This window comes from Scyliorhinus canicula, chromosome 5 (genome assembly GCF_902713615.1).
Source record: "Scyliorhinus canicula chromosome 5, sScyCan1.1, whole genome shotgun sequence".
NCBI lineage: Eukaryota > Metazoa > Chordata > Chondrichthyes > Carcharhiniformes > Scyliorhinidae > Scyliorhinus > Scyliorhinus canicula.
The window spans coordinates 20,592,642-20,608,791 of NC_052150.1; the positions used below are offsets into that span (position 1 = coordinate 20,592,642).

The 16,150-nt window shown below is 47.7% G+C and overlaps 1 protein-coding gene across 1 annotated transcript in view; it reads left to right on the forward strand.

Moving 5' to 3' along the window:
• Window positions 1-16,150, forward strand: part of gmds (GDP-mannose 4,6-dehydratase) — a 621,977-nt gene that overhangs the window by 528,315 nt on the left and 77,512 nt on the right. Inside the window, exon 9 of the mRNA XM_038796739.1 lies at window positions 13,758-13,854. Coding sequence (XP_038652667.1) covers window positions 13,758-13,854 — 97 coding nt within the window. The remainder of the gene's footprint in view (window positions 1-13,757; window positions 13,855-16,150) is intronic.

Here is a 16,150-nt window from a genome sequence, read left to right on the forward strand (position 1 = left end):
AAAGGTCAGGTGGGGATAGGGTGGAAGTGTGAGCTTGGGCGGGGTTCTCTTTCCAAGGGCCGGTGCAGACTCGATGGGCTGAATGGCCTCCTTCTGCACTTTAAATTCTATGAATTCTCTGATTCCCCTTTAACATACATTCTTAATATATTTCTAAAAGCTTTTGCTGTTTCCTTGATATTCTTACCAAGATTGTTTTCCCTAATTCCTTTTTGCACCTCTTATTATTCTCTTTGTGTGGTTTTGTTGCTTGTTTTTAGCTATTCCAGTCTGCTGGATTTTTACTTCTCCTGCATGTATATAAGCCTTTTCTCTGCGCGTGACAATGTACTTTTTATGTGTCATAGTAACACGTGTTACGCAGTCACGTCATCAGACCGCTTCGCAGACTTTTGTGGAGTTCAGCATGGTATCCGTTGAGCAGCATCTTGTAAATAAACCCCTTGCACTATGTTATACAAACACACGTGAGCCACCTCTGATTCATTTCTTTGCGGTTACAACAAAGAATACAACAGTCCCTAATCTCATTTGCTTTACCACACAAGTGGAGCTTTAGCCTTTTCGGGGTGTGTGCTGGTTTTGAATTTCTTTGCTTCTGTTTGCAGGTTTTTTCATTAGCAGCTCATCCCAGTTTTCTTTAGTCGATTCATTTCTCATCCCTTTGAAATTTGTCTTAAATTTAAAATCTCATCTGTGACTTTCCTTTCTCACCGTCAAACTTTAACTCAAATGCAATCATTCAATTTGTAAGAATTTTTAAAAAATCATTTACGGTGGGCAGCACGGTGGCCTAGTGGTTAGCACAGCTGCCTCACGGTGCTGAGGTCCCAGGTTCGATCCCGGCTCTGGGTCACTGTCCGTGTGGAGTTTGCACATTCTCCCCGCGTCTGCGTGGGTTTCTCCCCCACAACCCAAAAATGTGCAGAGTAGGTGGATTGGCCACGCTAAATTGCCCCCTTAATTGGAAAAAATATATGGATAATCTAAATTTTTTTTAAAAAATCATTTACGGGATGTGGGCGTCGTGGGTCAGGCCAGCATTTACTGCCCATCCCTAGTTGCTCTTCAGAAGGTGGTGTTGAGTTGCCTTTGTGAACCGCTGCAGTCCCTATGGTGTAGGTACACCCACTGTGCTGTTAGGAAGGGAGTTCCAGGATTTTGCCCAGCAATAGTGAAGGAACGGCCGATATATTTCCAAGTCAGGGTGGTGAGTGACTTGGAGGGGAACCTCCAGGTGGTGGGGTTCCCAGCTATCTGCTGCTCTTGTCCTTCTAGATGGTAGTGGTCGTGGGTTTGGAAGGTGCTGCATAAGTCACCTTGGCGAGTTACTGCAGTGCATCTTGCAGTACACACGGCTGCCACTGTTCATCGGTAGTGGAGGGTTTGAATGTTTGTGAAAGGGGGAGCAATCAGGCGGGCTGCTTTGTCCTGGATGGTGTTGAGATTTTTGAGTGTTGTTAGAGCTGCACTCATCCAGGCAAGTGGAGAGTATTCCATTACACTCCTGACTTGTGCCTTGTAGATGGACAGGCTTTGGGGGGGTCAGAAGGTGAGTTACTTGCCCTGAGATTATTGGGTTCTTCTCTGATGCCGGTTTAAATACTTGCTAATAAATCTCCTGTGGCCTTTTTGCCTTGTTCATTCCAAAGTATCCTTGTTCTGGAATTCTGTCCTGAGTGCATTTTAGAAATTTGAAGTCTTCACTACTTGAGTTGCTCTGCTTCTCCCATTCTGAACATTAAAACACAAACATGGGACACTTTAATAAGCATTTAAGTCAGACCGTAACTTCATGTTTATTGTCTTTGCTTTGCTGCGAACATGTGGTGAATACCTTTTCATGTTGTGGTGTCTGCTGTGTTTAGAAAGTGCAGGATTTTCCATTTGCTCCATGAAGGAACGACTGGCAAGGCATTTTGTCAATGCTACAAAGTCTGACAACCTCTGCTTTAGCCTCGTGCAGCTAAATCAGTCTATGTTGTAATACATTTATTCATGGAAATTGGTAAATAGCAGACCCTGTATAAATAGCAGACTTAATGAGATGTAACGTTGTTCTATTTAATCTCATAACGGCTCAACAGCAGTGGGTTAGCACTGCGGCTTCACGGCGCCGAGGTCCCAGGTTCGATCCCGGCTCTGGGTCACTGTCCGTGTGGAGTTTGCACATTCTCCCCGTGTTTGCATGGGTTTCGCCCCCACAACCCAAAAATGTGCAAGCTAGGTGGATTGGCCACGCTAAATTGCCCCTTAATTGGAAAAATGAATTGGGTACTCGAAATTTTATTTTTTTAATTTAAAAAATAACGGCTCAACAGCACTTAGAAAATACTTTTGCTTACCGTTTGAAAGCTGAAAGAAACAGTGGACAATACATTCTAAATCTGGGAGCCATCCAAAATAGCACTGTAAAATATTGTATGTGAGGACAATGTACCTTATTTACCCCTAGTTTAGCGATACTGACAATAGATTTACCCTCAATAGCATTATATCTCATAAGAACACGAAATAGATACCCATGAGGAATTCCACGTAAAAAAGAGCCTTTGACATGGAAACAGCTATTGGGCGTAAAGCAGCAGAAGAAACGGGTTTGTCACTTATATTAGGTACGGAAGAGAAAACGTGTGAGACACCAAACTAGCAGTGGTAAGTACTAGCAGAATGGGAGGAGCCAGATTAGGAACTACAAAATGAGTTAGACAAAATATCAAAGTCGGCTGATCAATGACAGATGAAATTTAACACAGCCAAGTGCAAAATAGTGTACAAAGGAAGGAAAATGGGCGAACTCTGTTAATGGTGTTGAAATAACAAAGGATGAAGTTGAAAGATATTAAGGACTTTTAGTAGACTCAACAACTAGAATTTATACGTGCCTTTAATATGGAAAAGCGAGGCATGAGAGAAATTCCAGAGGTCAGGTAAGTGACTGCCCCATGATATCAAGGCATCATTTGACTGGGTGTGGCATCAAGGAATCCTGGTAAACTTTAAGTCAGTGGGGTGGGTGGGTGATTGTGGGGTGGGACGGGGACCCACCACTGGCTGGAGTCCGAGCTAGTGTGGAGCAAGACTTTTGTGGTTGCTGTAGGGCAATCATTTCAGCCCCAGGACATCAATGCAGGAGTCCGAGGCCCATCCATCTGCAGCTATTTCCATCAATTACCTTCCTTCCACCATAAGGTCAGAGGATAGAATGCTCACTGAAGATTGCACAGTGATGAGTTATAATGAAGCATTATGTGCCCTCATGAATCATTGGGTGCCCTCGTGAAGCATCGGGTGCCCTCGTGAAGCATCGGGTGCCCTCGTGAAGCATCGGGTGCCCTCGTGAAGCATTGGGTGCCCTCGTGAAGCATTGGGTGCCCTCGTGAAGCATTGAGTGCCCTCGTGAAGCATTGGGTGCCCTCGTGAAGCATTGGGTGCCCTCGTGAAGCATTGGGTGCCCTCGTGAAGCATTGGGTGCCCTCGTGAAGCATTGGGTGCCCTCGTGAAGCATTGGGTGCCCTCGTGAAGCATTGGGTGCCCTCGTGAAGCATTGGGTGCCCTCGTGAAGCATTGGGTGCCCTCGTGAAGCATTGGGTGCCCTCGTGAAGCATTGGGTGCCCTCGTAAAGAATTGGGTGCCCTCATGCAATAAGATTTGAGCAACAGTCAGCCAAAAGGAGAATTAAGAAGAATGTTTTGAAAACCTCGGGCAATTTATTAGCAAGAGAAGTGAAACGTCTTGGTTTCAACTGTTCCCTTTCTGGGCCTACAAGGTTGAGTTTCATGATAGGACCAGAATTTACTTGAATAACAAAGTCTTTATGACATGGAATATCCAGCTCTAAATATCCACTGAGAGATTCATTCAAATTTGCGCCCAAAATGCAGCAATTTCTGGACATTTGCCCCTCCACTAACCACCACCATTTGTCCTCTTTCTATCCCTTCCACCAACTATTTCTCAATGTGAGCTGCTCCAGTTATCATCTTACACGTAGTGTACTTGCAGCACTCCATACATATCTGTCAAACTGAGAAAAAAGTTTCTGGCAATTGCAACCTAGCCAAGCCTTTAACCTGTGTCATTGACATCACTATCTGTATCTTCTTTTAACTTTACCCTTCTTTATCCCTCTAAATCAATGGGGCCATGTTAGCAGTTTTAGGAACCTTTTCTGACGCAACTAAACTAATAAAATTGCCAATTAAAGCTTCATGTAATTTTAAAGTCTTTTCTACTTGAGTCATGAATACAAGTTGTCTTGACCTGGTACTTTGCTTAAGAAACATACAGCTATATATTCTTTATTATTTGCATCTCCTCCTCTGATGCCCTCGGACGTTTGACGTCTGACTTGGGCCTCTGGATTAAAGACTATTAGTTAAAGTGAAATTTCCAACGAAGAACCACTATTCATCATCCAAACCGTTGTAATCTTAGACTCTGGTGCTGTGAGGCTGCTCTGTTTATACTGCAGGGCACTTTCCACAGCAGCTGGAACAACAGAGAAAATACTGCACACGCAGAATGATTTTGTTCTGACCACCGTAACTTGGGTTAGTGGCTGACAAAGATGCCGACCCAGAGCCACTTTAACTTTCCAATGCCAGCCGCCTGAACTGCACAATCAGAGGCATGTCTTCTTAAGGAGCTGGGAATGGCTCACCAGGTTTACCCTGGAATTGAAGATTAATCTCCTGGACACTGTTGTGGCAGCCCAGGAGGAACTTCAGAGAATTGTGAAGAACATTGAGGTTTATTTTCACACGGATGTGGAGATGCCAGCGTTGGACTGGGGTTAGCACAGGAAGAGGTGAGGAAGGCGCAGTGCTCCGAAAGCTAGTGATTTGAAATTAACCTGTTGGACTTTAACCTGGTGTTGTAAGACTTCTTACTATTTTCACACTGGTTGAGCACTTTTGTTTTATAGGGCTGGGACTTTATCCCCCCCCCCCCCCCCCCCCCCCCCCCCCCCCCAATCCTCCCTCCAACTGCACGCTGGTAAAATCCAGTGTGTGGCCTGCCCGTGGCGTACCCATTCACCCTTGACCTGTCTCAGATTTTATGGGGGGCTGTGGAGTCCAGGGCCAGCCCACTTATCTTGGGCTTATTGAGCCCCTTTCATAGCCAGTTAATGACCAAGGGCCTAATCCCACCCTCGCTGCTATTTTACCGCAGCGGGAGGGGGGGGGGGGCTGTCAGCTGGTAGGTCCAGCTTCAGGTGCACGGGCTGGTAACAGGCAATGGTGTGGAAACCTCCCTTGCGGGTCCTGTGTGCCCATCGGAGGAGCCTCCACATGCCCCCACCCCCCAACATGGTCATCCTTCCCCCTTTATTCTCCCCACCCCAGACCTATCAAACCCGCAGGACTGTTGTGGCAGGAGATCATGGGATTAAATGTACAGCAATGTACCCGATCAGAGTTAGCAACTCTACGCTGGACCCTTGTGAAGCAACAGTCTGGATTCATTTACTTTTGCCAGAGAAACGGTTCTCACATTATACTGCAATATGCCCAGGGACAGGAAAAGGCCATTCACCCAGAGCCTGTTCAGTTCAATTAAGCCACGGCTGCTCTCTACCTAACTCCCATTACCCACCTTTGCCATATCTCTTTGATCCTCATGCAGAACACCCCCCGCAGGGTCGGAGAATCGCCCAGGGCTGCCGAAAATCCCCCCCCCCGCCGTGGCAGAAATTCTCCGCCACCCGGGAATTGGCGGGGGCGGGAATCACAGCGCGCCGATCGGCGAGACCCCTGCGGCGATTCTCCAGCCCGCGATGGGCCGAAGTCCCGCCGCTGGGAGGCCTCTCCCGCCGCCGTGGTTTGAACCACCTCTGGTGGCGGTGGGATCGGCGGCGCGAGTGGGCCCCCAGGGTCCTGGGGGGCGCGGGCCGATCGGACCCCGGGGGGTGCCCCCACGGTGGCCAGGCCCGCGATCGGGGCCCACCGATCGGCGGGCAGGCCAGTGCCGTGGGGCACTCTTTTTCTTCCGCCGCCGCCACAGCCTCCACCATAGCGGAGGCGGAAGAGAATCCCCCAGTGCGCATGCGCCGGTGGTGACGTCAGCGGCAGCTGACGCACCGGCACATGCGCGAACCGGCGAAGGCCTTTCGGCGGGCGTCAAAGGCCGTTGTGCCGCTTTTGGCGCCAGCCGGCGTAGTGCCAACCGCTCCGTGGTGGTGGGGGGTGATTTGGCCCTCTATATTTGAGGGTTGGGGGTGTTTCCCTTGGCAGCTCCCCCCCCCCCCGGGCTGGCTGTGTAATCTCCCCCATCTTCCCCAGTACTTTGAAAATGCACAAACTCTGTTTGATCTGGCTAGAAAAGGCAGCTGTGTAACCAGTGAGTTTCACACTGCATTGCTCGCCTGATCCAGCAGTCTGCAATTTGGGGGTCATGCTGCAGACGATTTCTCCTTATCTCTGTCTTAAATGAGAGGCCTCTTATTCATAAACTAAGCAGTGAACCCCCGCCAGCGGGAAATGTGAATCCTGACAACTGGAGAATTTCGGCCTAAGTCAGAGGATTTGGGAAAAATATCAAGCCCAAGCCCAGGCTTTTCTACCAGGCTGGAAAACAAAACCAGGAATGAATTTTGAGAATTTAATAGAATTTCTTAAGTAAAAACTGAACTAAAAGCACTGAAAGACACAAATGACAATTCAGTGGACAAACATTGTGAAGTATATTATTTTCTGAATATTTTGTTTGGATTGTTATTGTGAACACAAAACAAATTAAGGACACAATCTAATGGAAAGGTTTTTAATTGTCATTTGTGGAGGGTTTTGCTGGAAGTAGCATCCCAGCTCTGTCGGTGAGTTTCCAACCGCTATCTAACCACATTTGGATTGGGCGCGACGCGTCCACTAGATTGTGCCCTAAGTTATTGAGGAGAAAAGTGACAACTGAAATTAAAATTCAGAAAGCATTTGGAGAGATGTATAGTAATCTGCTGGCCAGATTGCACACTCACAGGATAACAACAACAATTGCTTATTGTCACAATAGACTTCAATGAAGTTCCTGTGAAAAGCCCCTAGTCGCCACATGTTCAGGGAGGCCGGTACAGGAATTGAACCCGCACTGCTGCCTTGTTCTACATTACAAGCCAGCTGTTTAGCCCACTGTGCTAAACCAGCCCCATTATTATTCCAATAATCTTTATTGTTGTCACAAGTAGGCTTACATTAACACTGCAATGAAGTTCCTGTGAAAATCCCCTAGTTGCCACACTGCGGCGCCTGTTCAGGTACACGGGGAGAATTTAGAATGTCCGATTCACCCAACAAGCACGTCTTTCGGGCCTTGCGGGAGATAATCGGAGCACCCGGAGGAAACCGACACAAGCACGGGGAGAACATGCAGACTCCGCACAGACAGTGGGCCAAACCGGGAATCGAACCTGGGACGCTGGCGCTGTGAAGCAACAGTGCTAACCATTGTGCTACTGTGCCGCTATTCTAACTACCGTGTAGTAGCGTCATATCAAGTAAGATGGATGCACCAGCAACAATTGCACACAACAAGAGCAGTTAAAGGGTAGAATAATTTATTCAAATGATCAGTTTTTGATGTTAGAATGCTCCAGCATTTCCTTTTTTCACGTTCTGACCTCGGACAGCAAAACATAACGCTAACCGGCAGGAAGGCCTTCATACTTACCGGAAGGTGAAGCCTTTTATCTAAACAAAAACATGGAATGCAAATTGATGCTTTTCATATAAGATTAAACTAAAGGGATTAGAAGACACAAAGGAAAATCCATTGAATATATTTAATCATGTTTGCGAATTCGACTATTTAGTTTTCCTATTTTGTTTGGATCCTTATTTTGGGCGTTCGAAATTTCAGTTACTGAAGAGCGAAAATGGGAGATTTTGTATTTCGAAAAGCATTTGAGTGATGTGTGGAAATTCTCGGCAGGTTGATGTGCCCTAACTAAATAAATTCACGTCATCCATAGTCATCAGTGACACACCATGAACTTCCCAGAACCAACATATAGGAGGGGCAGATACTTAGAATGAGTTTCCACTTAAACCTCACACCCTGCATATTAAACTTAAGATATGTTAGATATTTTTTAGGGGCAGTACGATAGCACAATGGTTAGCCCTGCTGCCTATGGCACTGAGGACCCGGGTTCGAATCCCGGCCCTGGGTCACTGACCGTGTGGAGTTTGCACATTCTCCCCGTGTCTGCGTGGGTTTCACCCCCACAACCCAAAGATGTGCAGGGTAGGTAAATTGCCCCTTAATTGGAAAAAATAATTGGGTACTCTAAATTTATATTAAAAAAAGATATGTTAGATATTCTTTAAATTGCGTCCGACATGCATAGATTTCACATTCATTGGTGCATGGCGACACAATTTAAAATGATAGGGTCTTATGCAATGAAGTCTAAAAGTGACTAATGCTTTTTCTTGCCTGCAAAGTTAAATAATTTGGCTCCAGCAGATATAAGTCCCAGGTGACCATAGGCTGCTTTCCCCTTTGAGGGGGGAGAGCTGACTGGTGGGGATTTAACCTGAGGGTCACCACAACTCAGGCAAGGGGCAAGATTGAGAAGACGGGGCCTTCACAAATAAATAAACTCAGTCAGTACGAGAATTGAACCTACGCTGATGGCCTCGCTCTGCATCACAAACTGACTGTCTAGCCAACTGAGCCAAACCGGTGCTGGGGGTACTGTGATTGGGGGGGGGGGGGGGGGGCGCTTGGAGAAGGGAGTTCCCTGTTCGTGGGGAGGGTGGGGTGGGTTCCGTGTCCGCAGGGGGTGGAGGTGGGTCCGTGCCTTTGGGGATTCTATGTCTGTTTGGGGGGGGGGGGGGGGGGGGGGGGGGTTCCATGTCTAGGGGAGTGTTCTTTTCTTCTATTTTCATTTTTTATATCGGGGCGCTGTTTTCAGGAGACTAAATTATTGGTGGGTTGGGCTCTTCTTCCAGCTTGATGTCATGGGACCTTTCCCTTACTTATTTTTTTTACTGACTGTCAAAAAAAATGATGGGAAAAGCCGGCGGGCTAGACTCCACTTTTCCTGCCCGAGCTGACACTTTGCTAAATAAATGGCCAAATTACATCCATTTCTGGATCCGGAATCACCTGCACGCCAGTCCAGGCCTGGATGGCAGATTCCCTCCCAGGAGATTAGTGAGCCAAATGTGACTTTACGACAATCGGCAGTGGTTTCATGATTGATTATTAGATTTTAAATTACAAATTTTACAGTGCAACTTTCAATAATATGTGGCGTCTCAGTTTATTGTTAAGATCTTGACATCGGAAGATGCAGTTTTCTCACTGAACACTAATTATAAGCATACCACGTTCAGAATCTTCTTGATGGTCCAAATGTCCGATGGATATTTCACCTGCTTTTCATCTGATAGAGTTCCTGTAACATTGCTCACGCAAGGTAAGGGGCTACATTGTTTGGCCATTCCTGTGGGAGCATAAGGAGAATCCACTGGCAAATTTCAGTGATAATCCATAGCAAAATGGAAGATAAATATTTATTTTGTAAAAACTTTTTAAGTCGGCCGATGTTAAAAAAAGAGGCTCTTACTTTTCAAAGACAGGCAAAGAGATAATACTTGGATATTTGTAGTGTATAATTACATTTAAGCATCTGGTTCCCCTGTGGTAGATTTCATAGCACCATCTGTAGTGATATAAAAGGAAAGTAGTCTTGAAAGTAGTGGATTTGGTATAAACCAAGGGAAAATGTAAGAGACTTCAGAAGGACACCGATAGGTTATCAGAATGACAGACATATTGCAGACATAGTTTAACGTGGATATAAGCTTTGGATAATAAATTGTGAGTGGAGGAGTGAGGAATATGTGTATATACTCGATGGAAATATGCTGAATGGTGTGGGTGAATAGGGAGACCTAGAGATTGCTGCATAGTTCCCTGAAAATGCAAGTAGATAATGCCAGAGAAGGCGGCCGATTTGAAATTTATTAACAGGGGCATAAAGAGGGAGTAACATTAGATTTGTGCATGGAAATGGGAAGGTCACAGTTAGCGTACTGTGTGGCGTTTTAGGCACCCCGAATAGCAAAAAGATTGAAGCAACAGAGACCGCTCAACATAGCTTCATAGATGATGCCAGGAAAAGGAACCTATAATTATGTGAAGAGACTTGAGGCATTTGGACTATTTCCACTGAAGCAGAGAAGGAAGGCTAAGAGGAGATTTCAGGAAGGGTGAGAGCATGGGATTAGATGAATTTGGATTGCTGCAGCAAAAAGAGACTCCGCTGTCTTTCCCTGCGCTGTTTGTTTTTTAAGTTGTTTGCAAAATGAATTTAAGTGCTTGTGAAAGATTATGCTATCCAGTGGCAGCTTAGCAATGGAGCCCAGCACTGGGCAGACAGCGGTCATAGTGAGGTCACGAATTATGATTTGATGGGACCACCAAAAAAGAGCCAACATTGTTATCTTGAGGTCAACCACTATACCACCGTGGAAAGCCAACGGGGCTGATCAGATGGTTAGGATGTGGCCCAAGCCCAGAGTTAAATACCAACTCTTACTAACTTTTACAGATGCACTATAGAAAGCATCCTATCTGGCCTGCATCACAGCCTGGTATAGCACAAGACCGCAAGAAACTTCATAGAGTCGTGAACACAGCCCAGTCCATCACACGAACCTGCCTCCCATCCATTGACTCCATCTACACCTCCCACTACCTGGGGAAAGCAGGCAGCATAATCAAAGATCCCTCCCACCCAGCCTACTCACTCTTCCAACTTCTCCCATCGGGCAGGAGATAGAAAAGTCTGAGAACACGCACGAACAGCTTCAAAAACAGTTTCTCCCCCGCTGTTGCCAGACTCCTAACTGACCCTCTTATGGACTGACCTGATTTACACTACACCCCTGTATGCTTCACCGATGCCGGTGCTTATGTAGTTACATTGTGTACCTTGTATTGCCCTATTATGTATTTTCTTTTATTTCCTTTTCTTTTCATGTACTTAATGATCTGTTGAGCTGCTCACAGAAAAATACTTTTCACTGTACCTTGGTACACGTGACAATAAACAAATCCAATCCAATAGGTTAGCAAGAACACAAGTAATAAGAGCAGGAGTAGGCTTTTTGGCCCCTCGGGCCTGCTCCTGCAGTCAATAACGTCACGGCTGATCTGATGTGGCTTTAACTCCACTTTCCTGCCACACCCAATAATCCTTGACTCCCTTGTCGATCATAAACCCGTCTAACTCAAGCTTGACTGTATTCAACGATCCAGCCTCCACTGCTCGCCGGGGGAGAAAATTCCAAACATCAATGACAAAAAGGTGCTTCAAATGGGCAGGAGGATCTTGGATTGCCCCGTTTATTGGATTAAAAAATAACTGAAAATCAGGTTTTAAATAAAGAAAAACGTATCTGAAAATCGAGTTAGGAAACAAACTGCTGTGCAGATTTGGGCGATTCACACCGCAGCATCGTTACTGGTGGGTTGGACGTAGGCTTCCCTCGGAAGAGTGGAATTTATTGCCCATCCCTCATTGCCTGTTTTGGTCTCTTGAACCAAAATACCCAGTAGCATTAGAATCACTTTCCTCACGTGCTCTTTTTTAATCTCCGGGCTCCCCTCACACTCTTTGTGAACTCCCGAGTCCTCTTGCGCGCTTTGTCATATCATGGCTCCTCTCGTGCTCTTTTTAAACTCTGGACTCCTCCCACGCTCTTTTTAGACTCCTGGCTCCTCTCGCGCGCTTTGTGAACTCCCGGCTCCTCTCGCGTGCTTTGTGAACTCCCGGCTCCTCTCGCGCACTTTGTGAACTCCCGGCTCCTCTCGCGTGCTTTGTGAACTCCCGGCTCCTCTCGCGCGCTTTGTGAACTCCCGGCTCCTCTCGCGTGCTTTGTGAACTCTTGGTTTCACTCGCACTTTTTTCAGACTCCTGGCTCCTCTCGTGCTCTTAATAAACTCCGGGCTCCTCTCGCTCTTTTCGTGAACTCCCAGCTCCTCCCCGCGCTCTTTGTGACAAATATGATGAGAAACATATCAACCATGATCGATGGTGGATTGATACTCCAGCAGTACTTTGTTTTACAAAAAAAATTATTTCAGATCCTCAATCTCACTAGTCCTTTGGCTGTCCAATATTTTAGGAGGCTTGAGTTGAAGTAGACATAAAATGTATTCCAAGAATAGCAAGAAATCAAGAGACTAAAGTGTGTGTGTGTGGTTGGGAGGAGGGGGGGGGGGGGCAGACTTGAAAATGAAAATCACTTATTGTCACGAGTAGGCTTCAATGAAGTTACTGTGAAAAGCCCCTAGTCGCCACATTCCGGCGCCTGTCCGGGGAGGCTGGTACGGGAATCGAACCGTGCTGCTGGCCTGCTTGGTCTGCTTTAAAAGCCAGCGATTTAGCTGAGTGAGCTAAACCAGCCGCTTAAAACAATCACTGTCATGAGAGAAAACGTAATGGGGAAACTAATGGAAATTAAGGTTGACAACTCCCCTGGACCTGATGGAGTATGAAAGTAAGGAATTCTCCCTACAATTGCACAGGGCATTGGTGAGATTAATACCCAGAGCACTGGGAACAGGTTTGGTCATCTCACTTTAATGTGATAACTGGAACAGTTCAGAGCAGGTTCGCCGGGCTGATTCCGGGGGTGAGAGTTTTTCCCTGTGAGGAAATGTTGAGCAGGGTGGGGCTTTGCTCATTAGCGTTTCAGAGAATGGGAGGCAATCTTATTGAAGCATTTAAGATTTTGAGAGGGCTTAACAGGTGCTGAGTGGATGTCTCCCCTCGAGGGGAGGCGGGGGGAGTGGAATCAAAAACTAGGGGGCACACTTTCAAAGTAAGGGGGCTCGCATTTAGGATAAAGGTGGGATGGAATTTCTCCTCTGAGCGAATCATTAGTGTTTGCCGTTCTCTTCCCTGGAGGCTGGGTCAGTGACTATATTCAAGGCTGAGTTATACAGAGTTTTGATTAACAAGGGAGTCAAAGGTTCTGGGGCAGAGTGACGACCACAATCATATCATTGCATTGAATGGTGGAGGAGGCTTGAGGGAGCAAATTTCTTGTGTTCTTGTAATGCATGTGCGTGAATGTAATAAAATTGAAAGTGTTGTTTGTCGCATTAATGGGCGGGATACTCCCAGCCCTGGGCCGGGCCGGAGAATCCCCGCGACCGGGCCACGCCGGCGTGTTTGCCACGGCGCCAGTCGCGGGCCGCGCTACGCGGCTGGTCCGCTGATTCTCGGCCCGGGATGGGCCGAGCGGCCGCAGTTAAAACGCTGAGTCCCGCCGCCGCCGTCCACACCTGTTTGCAGCCGGCGGGAACTCTGCATGCAAGGGTCGGGTGGTGGCCTGTGGGGGGGGGGGGGACTCTGACACCGGGGAGGGGCCTCCGATGCGGCCTGGCCCGCGATCGGGGCCCACCAATCGGCGGGCCAGCCTCTCTGTCCCCCGGCCTCCTTTCCTACGCGCCAGCCCCTGTACTCCTGTGCCATGTTGCTTCAGGGCCGGCGCGTTGAAGGAGGCCGCCGCTCATGTGCACGTTGTCGCCGTGATTCCACGGGGCCCAGTTCGCGTCGGGATTGACAGCTGGAGCGGTGTGAACCGCGTCAGCGCCGTGCTAGCCCCCTGTAGGGGCCAGAATTACACCTGGCAGCGACCCGTTCACGGCGTGGACACTCTGCCGCGGGATGGGAGAATCCCGCTGAATATGTTTACTTTTAACAAAATATTCATAAAGATGTCATTGTATTTTTCCAGATGGGAAGGTCAGGGTGAAAATGAAATAGGACGGTGCAAGGAAACAGGTGTAATCCACGTGAGGGTCAATCCCAAGTACTACAGACCTACCGAAGTGGTAAGAACATTTCAGCATTAATCGAAAACTAGCCCGATTCTGTTCATGTAATTCGCTTCATTTAACTGTTTGTTCCTAAAATTAATTGCTATATCATCTAAAATTGCACTTTTGTTGAAGATATGCTATGGTACAATGGGTGTTGTTAGAAGCATCACTAACAGTTAATAGTATAACTTCATTTTCTCCCCACTATTAAAATATGTTTCTGTGATGATTTTTTAAAAATGTATTTTATTCCAAACACATTCAAAGGTACAAAAACATAACTAAATCAAAGAACATTCTCCACACCTCACAGTTCACAGTTTGTGAAAGTTCTAGCCCCGCAATCTTTGATAGTGTCCCAAACACCCCTCCCAGTATCTCGCCAACTTCTCACAGCCCCAAAACATACGTGCGTGATTTGCTGGTCCTCGCCCACGCTTCTCACACTCGTCCACCATGGAAGAACCTATTCATCTCACCCGAGTCATCTGCACCCTATTTACCACCTTAAACCGAATCAAACTCATCCTCACAAACAAAGAGGTCGAAATCACCCTAGGCATCACCTCCCTCCGCACTCCCCATCCTATCTCTTCTCTCTCTCTCTCCCCCACCCTCCCATTTCTCCTTAATCCTCACTACCTACACTCCCCCCCCCCCCCTGCTCTCCCAGCCGCCCCTATATATCGAGCAATCCTACCCTCTCTTCCACATCCGGGAGCAGCAACCGCTCCAACAGGGTGTACTCCAGCAGCTTGGAAAACCCCCTCCGTTCCTTCTGCGCCAAGTCCCTCACTTGCATATATCTGAACTCGCTTCCCTTCGGAAGTTCCACCCTCTCCGCAGCACTTCCAGACTCTTGCAAACCTCTCCTCCAGATATAAATCCCTCACCCTCACCAGGCCCACCTGTCCCAAACTCCTATACATACCATCCATCTCCCCCAGCTTAAACCCATGGTTCCCACACAGCAGTGTTAGCACCAATATCACTCCCTCTCCCCCCCCCCCCCCCATGGCCCCTCAGGTTGGACCCCCTGCAGTACTCCTCCTCTAACCTAATGCATTCTAACCCCTCTCCTTCCCACCGCCACCTCATCTTCTCCGCATTCACCGCCCAATATTAGTGCAACCCATTTAGTAACGCCAACCTCCCTTTCTGCCCCAGCCTCTGCAGTACGGCCCTCTTCACCCTTGGTGCCTTCCCAGCCCATATAAACTCCCCCACACAAAGAAAGGCACATCCAAAACCACACCCCCTCCAAAACCCACCACAAATGGCAGGGGTAGTGGGGTAGTTGCCCCCTTACAAACTTTTTGCCCCTTAGCAAACAATCACAATGACAAAATCACCCCACCCTTCAGCCCCCACGCTACCCATATCTTCCGATCTCTATTGTTCCAGCTTCTTCGTCTCCCATCAACATTCAATTCTCCCCCAACTTGTGGTTTCTGATGAAGTCGTTGGCCTCCTTTGGGGCTTCGAAATAGTATTTTCAGCCTTCAAAAGTCACTCAGGGTTTTGCCGGGTACAGTACCCCAAACCGAATCTGCCTTTGGTATAGAACCGCTTTGACCATGTTGAAGGCCTTTTCACCAGCTTCACTCCAATATCCTGATAGATTCGGACACTTCCCCCTCCCATTCGCAGTTCCGGTTCTCCCTAACCCACCACAGGAGCTTCTTCTCCACAAACGTAAGGAACCTCACAATCACTGCCCGTGGCGACTCCCCCGCTCTCAGCTTCTGCCTCATGGACCTGTGCTCTCTGTCCACCTCCGAGGCCTTGTCCAGCACCCCCTCCGCCACCAGCCCCGCCAGCATCCTTGAGACATATCTCGTGACACTCGTGCCTTCCACACCCTCAGGCTGGCCAACAATACACAGGTTCTGCCTTCTGGATCTGTTCTCCGGCTCCTCTACGTTTGCCCTTAGCGATTTGCAAAGGTCCCCCAGGAGCCTCACCTCTGCCTCCAATGCCACCACCCGATTTACTGCAGTCGGACATCACCGTCTCCATTCCCCGGATCTGTGACCCCTGTGCCTCACATATAAGATCCTGAGGGGTCTTGACAGGGTGGATGTGGAGGGGATATTTCCTTTTGTGGCATAATCTAGAACTAGGGGATCACTTTTTTAAAGGGGTTGCTCATTTAAGACAGCGATGAGAAGTTTTTTCCCTGAGGGTAATGAGTCCTTGAAACTCTCTTCCTCAAAAGGCAGTGGAAGCAGTCTTTGAATATTTTTAAGACAGAGGTAGATAGATTCCTGATAAACAAGGAGGTGAAAGATTACTGGGGGTAGGCGGG